Source organism: Ipomoea triloba, chromosome 4, assembly GCF_003576645.1.
Source record: "Ipomoea triloba cultivar NCNSP0323 chromosome 4, ASM357664v1".
Classification (NCBI taxonomy): domain Eukaryota; kingdom Viridiplantae; phylum Streptophyta; class Magnoliopsida; order Solanales; family Convolvulaceae; genus Ipomoea; species Ipomoea triloba.
In genome coordinates, this window is record NC_044919.1 from 25,485,012 (window position 1) to 25,492,817 (window position 7,806).

A 7,806-nucleotide genomic window follows, 5' to 3' on the forward strand; every position below is an offset into this window, starting at 1 on the left:
AAGCTCCCTTCGGCTGTCCAGTCCCTGGACGACTCTCAGTTCTTGGGTGGGGGATTAGGCGACGAAAGAGCTGCTCGAAAGAACAAGCAACACTTTATAATAGAGGCGCTATCGCGAAAAAGCCTATATATTCAATTTTCTTAGTGCAGTAGCTATATATGTACATTAAGTGCAACGGTTTCACCACTGCTACTATTTGATTGTCTTAATTGCTTTGACTTCATATTTGGCGAAGACTATTACGGATTGGATCCGAGACTGCATAGTTATCCAATTAACCCATCTCAAAGTATTAGAATAAAAATTAAACAGTGAGTAACAAGGCTGAATATGAAGTAATATAGAACCACAAATATATTTATTGTTGCATTTAGAAAATTATGAAAATAGGAATTTAAAGTATTTGAGTGTAACGATCATCGATCCCATATGGCATCGCTTTAATTTATGATGAACTAGTCATCTTCATGAACTCACGTTTGAAAATTTGCATATATATATGAGGCAGAGATATAGGTACCAAAATGCTCTTCTCAGTAGTATCGTTGCTGCTCTTCGGACGTTCTAAGAAAGTAGCCCCGTAAGCTGCAATGGAGGCCCCGGCATATATTGCATCCCCCCATCCAAAATCTATCTTCTCCATACCAATCCTCGATATGTCTGAAACCAACATATTCCTCAGCACTGACATCCTGGGCCGGCCCCTAGTCACCATGAAATCAATGACCGACTTGACGTAATCAGCGTTTACTTTGTTCTTGGCCTCTCTAATCAATTGGATGGCGTAAGTAATGGGGCTGTCGCACAACAACTTGGCGATGGAGGTGGCGGATTGCATTACAATGGCGTTGCCATAGTATCCAGGGGAAAGTTTTAGCCCTGCCAAGGATCTTTGGCGCATATCTGTAGGAAAAGTAAGTCGGACGGTGGCGTTGGGATTGGGTTGTAGAGCAATTGTGCGACATTTCCACAAACAAGCAGTAATCAGCTCAAACGTGGTGCACCTACCGTAATCTTGAGCTATGGCTTGGTCTCTAAGGGCTTGGATTTCTTTGGGGCCAATAATGAAAGCGCTCCGAACCAAGATGGGTTTCAATATTTTAGGGGAGAAGAAGTAAAGAGGTTGGGATGCTAGTTTCTCAACGTTGAAAATTTTGTTAGCCCACCACTCCAAGTCAAAGAGCTTGAAATTGTTGCGAAAGCATGGGGCCTCGTACACAGAGTGCGAGCACGTCGGGTTGGGGTTTGCTGTAGCACTCAACATCTCTCTGTCCCATACCGGTAAAACCGAGGGTGTTGAACCACCTTGCGCTAATTCGCATAGTGCCTTTAAAAACAGCACGATCCCGTAACCGTCAACCATGGTGTGATTGAACCGGACTCCTAGTGCAATACCGCCGCAAGTAAAACGAGTTACCTGACAAATCAAATTAATTCACAATTACAACATATGATGATCGGGTACAGACGCACAGTGTAATTGATATTATGATGAAGAAACTACCCAGAAAAATGAAATTAGAGAAAAAAGGGGGAGTGTGATTTGAAATTGTAAACTACTTTTAATTCGAAATTTTGATGATTGAGAAGAAAAAAAAAAGGTATCATTCATAATGGAGACATACCATTGTTATGCATTACAAACAAAGTTTTCATCGTCTTCAAGGCAATAAAGTTTGTAAAAATATTTAATGATACGAGGCACACTTTTCTTTGAATGCACATTTGTTAGAGAAATATAATATATTTACCGTTCCTATTGTGTGTGATTTTGAGTTGGATGAAGCATAAATTAGTGAAGGCAAAGATTTGTATAAGACTGTTTCACGAATCCTTTTTTTGTGAGACAGGTTGGATCAAGTTGAAAACAAATGTAATAATTTTACATTTTTATTTAAAATGATAATACTTTTTTATTCAAAAGTATTACACTTTTCCTAAGTAATAAACACTTTTTTTCTCATATTACAATTTTCAGTATAAGTATTACATTTCGACCTGATCCATCTCATGAGTAATATTCTGTGAGACGATCACACTAAAGAGTCACTCATTAATGAAATATATTTTAGTTATAAAAAATTCTGGGTTGAGATTTCTTGCTCCTAAAAATCATCCCTCGCTCGTAGGAACAAAAGTGTTCTAGCTCAAGCGGCTATAGATGAAAGAAAAGGGCTGAAACAAGCGATATGGCCTTGCTTGGTATTTGTCAATTGTTATACCATGGACTAGGGTTCATCATATTGCATTGTGAATTCTGATATAAAAATTTTGTACCTTTAGTTAACACATTCTGTACCTACAATTAACAATTTCTATACATGTAAACAAATAACTTGATTATGGGTGACATATAATATGATAGCTACAGCTACACAAAATGGATGTCCACTACATGTACAGAATGTGTCAACTATGAATACAGAATGTTAATGTTATTTTTGATCAAAGTCTATAATGTAAGGTTGACTTTCATCCATGGTATAATTTGTCATACTCGGCCCTCTATGTATCATCCAATCCCTATATTCAAGACAATATATAATTTGGGAGAAGAAGAAGACAATATATAATTATATCTCTTGAAACATTCTACTAAGTTAAGATACATTATTTCGATAAGTAATAAAATATAATAAAACAAATAGAATATAAACATATAATAATATGCAATTAAAATTAATCAATATGCACAACGAAGGTTAATTACTCTGAAATATAATATTGATATATGTTCCCAATAATCGGAACATACAATTAATGCCCAATTATTTTATTTTATTTTAACTTTTTTTTTTTATTTACTAGCTTGCACGCAATATAATTGGCCGGTATACCAATTATAGCAGTTAGTGCAGTACTGTGACTCCTTTTCTTTTTTTTTTTTTAGTACTACAATTCAACAATCGCCTCCACTGATGCTCGAATATACTCTCTACCACATGAGAGTGTAAACTGAGTGCTGCTAGACCACAAGGTCTTTGACACAGTACTGTGTGACTTTGTCTACGTTAATTGTGAAAGTAGAATTAATTTTTTTATCTATTTTTTAATTAAGTAAATAGGTTAATTGACCACCGACCGTATATATTTATTTGAGAATATTATCTACGCACGTATGCACGTATGTCTAAGCCAATCACAATAGGCAAATTATATCCTGAATAAGAGTTTACCATGCAAAGTAGATCCTAGCTTGTCCAAAGTCACATCATTTTATATTAAGTACGTGAATAAGTGTCAACTAATGTATCATATATATTTAGTGACATCATAATGCACTATGTTGATAATATTTGTAATATATCTCTATAAACATAAATGTTCATATCCATAAACACAAAACTAAATGTACATTATATATTCATTCACACTAGATGTACTAAAAAAAATAATCTTCTATTTATATGTTTATAAAACCAAATTTTAATGCATACAAACATTAGATTACAAACACATCGTGTTTAATAAAATCCAGTTTGTACTATATTCATATGAAACATATATCTGTCCATAAAGCATTAACGTCCAAAAGCGCTAAAATAAATGTACATCATATGTATTTTCATTCACTACTTATTATGTTCAAAATTTTCTTTTTATAGGTTCATAAAATTAAAGTTTAATTTATATAAATAATATAAGAGTACTACACACGCATCCTGTTTAATAACACTTATCCTATATTATTATGCTCAAAATATTCTTTTCTATACATCAATAAACACAAAACTAAATGTATCTATATAATATATATATTTTCATACACTTTATAATAGGTTCATAATATTCCATTTATCTATTTATAAAAACAAAGTTATAATATAAATAAACATACTAAATTAATAACTTTACCTACCTATTATTTTAAAAATTTTAAAAATTATCAATATGGATGTCATTAAAAAGATCTTAATTTGAACCTTTTTATGATATATTTTTTATACATTAATTTTTATTACAAAATAAAAAAGAAAAAAATTAATTTGAATATATATATGTATACACACACACACATACATACATATATACAAAGAGAAAAAAATATAGATGTTTTTGGGTGCATGTTGCCCCCGATCCATGATATAAATATTGTGCACTAAAAAATTATATGGTGGACCAAGGTCCACCTAGCATAGAGGATCCTAATTCAAACAACACAGTTTTATATTAATTATTAACTAGTATATCATACTTAATAACGTTGTCATGCACTATTGTTCATAATATTTGCTCTATATGTCCATAAATTTAAAACTTAATCTCCATAAAAAATAAACTAAATGTACATCATATATATTTCTAATTACTCTATAGTAAGTTCATAATGTTTCTTCTAAATATTAATAAAACCAATGTTTAATGTACATAAATATTATATTACAAACACATCTTGCTTAGTAACGTTAATCTTCTACCATGCTCATAATATTTGTTAGGAAAAAGGGTCAAATAAACCCTCAAACATTACCTAAAAGTGCAATTAGGCCCTCGAAGATTCAAAAAGTTCAATTAACCACACGAACTTATCATTTTGAGTCATTTAAACCCATACGACCGGTTGTTGCAGGTGAACAACCGGTCATAATTATTCCGGCAAAGATTCCAGCCTCCGAAATTTCATCCCCAACCAATGGCAAGTCACCGGCCTATTCGTGAGAAGACGACAGGCCGTTCGTCTTCTCCAGGGAGGAGAAGACGACAGGCCGTTCGTCTTCTCCAACTGTTGGAGAAGACGAACATGCGGAGAAGACGACCGACCATTGGTTGGGATGAAATTCCTGCCTCCGGCGGCTAGAATCTTGGCCGGAATAATTATGACCGGTTGTTCACCTAGAACAACCGGTCATATGGGTTTAAATGNGAACAACCGGTCATATGGGTTTAAATGACTCAAAATGATAAGTTTGTGTGTTTAATTGAACTTTTGAATCTTCGAGGGCTTAATTGCACTTTTGAGTAATGTTTGAGGGCTTATTTGACTCTTTTCCCTATTTGTTATATATTTTAGTAAACACCAGAATAAATGTATATTATATGTATTTACATTCACGCTATACTAGATTCATAATGTTTGTTTTAGATTTTTATGAAAACAAAGTTTAATTTACATCAACATTATAGTACAACACATCATGTTTAATAAAATTCATCATATATTATGTTCATAATATTTGTTTATGTATCCATAAACCTAAATTTTAATGTACATAAATACTAAATTAAATGTGTGCACAATATGTGTTTCCATTCACTCTATATGTTAATAAAAACACAGTCTAATGTACATAAACATTAAACTAAAATTATGACAACTTTATATGTATCTATATATTTATTTTTAAAAAATAATTAAAAATATGAATATAGGTGTCATTTAAAAGTTAACTTGAACTTTTTAATGATATATTTTTATAAATTAATTTTATTTGTATGAAAAAAAGAGAAAAATAAATCTAAGATGAAAATAAGAGATATATTTGGAAAAAAAAAAAAAAAAAAAAAAGCAAGGATGTGTGTTGGTTACATGTAACTGCATATACCCAATCCACGACATAACTATGGTTGGGCACTCACCCTTTCCAAAAATATCTCAGCAATGAAACTCAAATTACAGTTGATATTGTAACTTGAACAGCTATTTATAATTGCAATAATGGCCTGCTTGCTAATAGTTATTAGTTGATTGGGTTAAAATGTATGATTAATTGATAATGGCAGAAAGTTGTTTAGTAAAATTAGCTGTTAGTTGATAGCTGTTTAGTATAATTTCTTTTCTAAAAAAGCTAATTGAAAAGACTTCTTTGGATATAATTCCTTTTTTAAAAAAACTAATTGAAAAGGCTTCTTTGGATAGCCTTTTGAATTTTAGTATTTTAGAGTTACAAAAAACTTATTAACCAAACAACGAATAGTGGTCAAATAAGTTAAAATTGACTGATAGGCTGATTATTTACCAAGTCTAATATAATTTCCGATCCATGTGAACTATGGCACACACAGTAACATCGCAAATTATATTCTGGACCATGGTCCACAATGCATTGTGGACCATGATCATAGCTGATACTGCAGTTGTGTTGAAAAGATACTGCAGTGTTGAAAGGAAAATGCAGTTGCACGGAACAAAGGCCATTCATCCGTTCAACACAATTGTAGTATCTGTTCCACACAACTGCAGTATCTTTTCTACACAACTGCAGTATCTGTTCAACACAACTACAGTTCCAGATGGATGACACGGCTTCTGTTCCGTGCAACTGCAATATCCTTTCAAGACAACTGCAGTATCCTTTCAACACAACTGCAGTATCAATTCAACACAATTGCAGTATCAATCATGACCCATGGTGCACAGTATAACGACTGCAATAACATACACCTCAACAACATAACGTGCAACAAACTCATATTTAAATAACATTATTGTATTTTAGATGGGATACACATGCATGCACAAGTATTATATATATTGCGGCTTAATAGTAGACGTACAGTTTGAGTTGATAATAATCTGATACTGAAAGAAAAAGAAAAACTACGTACCTGAATCAAGAGAAGAGGACAACCAGTAATCCCTTCGGAGCCAGGGACATTATACAGAAGCTTGCTGAGATAGGGAGATGGGGAGTGTATGAAATCACCCAATTTGTGAAGTGCAATATTGGCTTCAGCCTTCAAAAACAGCGCCCCTTCACCGTTACAATCCACAATCAACTTTTTGTTGGGGCCTTGGAATAGGCGACCGGCTAAGGGGTAATAAAACACAAGTGCTTTAGCCAATCCTTCCTTAATAACCGTAGCAGGGTCGCGCCCAAGCATTGATTCTTTGTTCTCATAAAACAATAGCCCTGGCATTTGGTACCGGAGGCTGGCTTGGTCATCCAGGTCTGAAAGTGCCTTTTTTTCTTTCGGCGTCGGGGTTTTGGGTGGCACTAGCTCCGGCTTGCTTAGTTTTATTGAGAATCGTGGAGGAAACGACCACACCATTCTCAAACACCTAGCTACCTGCCTACAACACTTAGCTTTTTCTAGGATATATATATATGCCTGCTAGCTAGCTCGCTCTTTAATTATTTAATTCAACTTCAACTGCCTGCAATTTATAACTTCTACCTCTACTAGCATCACTCTCACATTTGGTAATATTATATTTTGAAATGAACTGTCAAATTAAATGTCCCTCTCACACTCCTAACATTCATAATATAAACAAATATGATACATGCATAAGTTTACCATTTTCACTCCCACTGCATCCGATAAAAACTTTGGGCTCCCTAGCTAATGCAACACACACACATATATATACCGGTTGGGTAGAGGTCGGTAAAGATCTTAAAGGGCCAAGTCTAGCACTCACTGTGGCGGTACAAGAAAATAAAGTTGTCACCCAAAAAAGACTGGTTAGTGCTAAGAGGGGGAATTGTTGAGTGGCCCGTAAAGGCTAAATCTAGCATCCCGTGACTGAAAAACCCAGTACCCAACGACTATTGGTGTTAGGAGGGGAATTATTAGGCCGACATCCTTAAAGGAAGTATAAGGAAGTAAAGTAAAGTGAGTTAGTTACCACCACATTCACAATTACATATGATGAGTGTGCAGTGGGTGTAGTTGATGATAAGATGATGAAACTAGCAAGAAAAATGAAAATAGAAAATTGTAAACTGCTTTTAATTTGATATTTTTATGAGAAAGAAGAAATTACTTGTATGCAAGCGGCTATGGATGCTAGGAAAGGGGAGAAGCTATGGATACTAGGAAAGGGGAGAAGCAAGGGATATGCTTGTTGATTTTGTGACCTGG

The 7,806-nt window shown here is 33.8% G+C and overlaps 1 protein-coding gene across 2 annotated transcripts; it reads right to left on the bottom strand.

Moving 5' to 3' along the window:
- Nucleotides 1–312: 312 nt before the first annotated feature.
- LOC116017282 (methanol O-anthraniloyltransferase-like) lies at nucleotides 313–6,995 on the bottom strand. 2 transcript variants are annotated; one of them, XM_031257833.1, is made up of 3 exons: nucleotides 6,547–6,995; nucleotides 1,009–1,417; nucleotides 313–903 (listed from the first exon to the last, which is right to left on the bottom strand). In XM_031257833.1, the coding sequence occupies exons 1-3, from the start codon at nucleotides 6,988–6,990 to the stop codon at nucleotides 446–448; spliced, it is 1,311 nt and encodes a 436-aa protein (XP_031113693.1). In that variant the 5' UTR covers nucleotides 6,991–6,995; the 3' UTR covers nucleotides 313–445. The 2 variants fall into 2 exon arrangements, with proteins under 2 accessions (XP_031113693.1, XP_031113692.1); XM_031257832.1 differs by having other exon boundaries at nucleotides 313–1,417.
- Nucleotides 6,996–7,806: the final 811 nt, after the last annotated feature.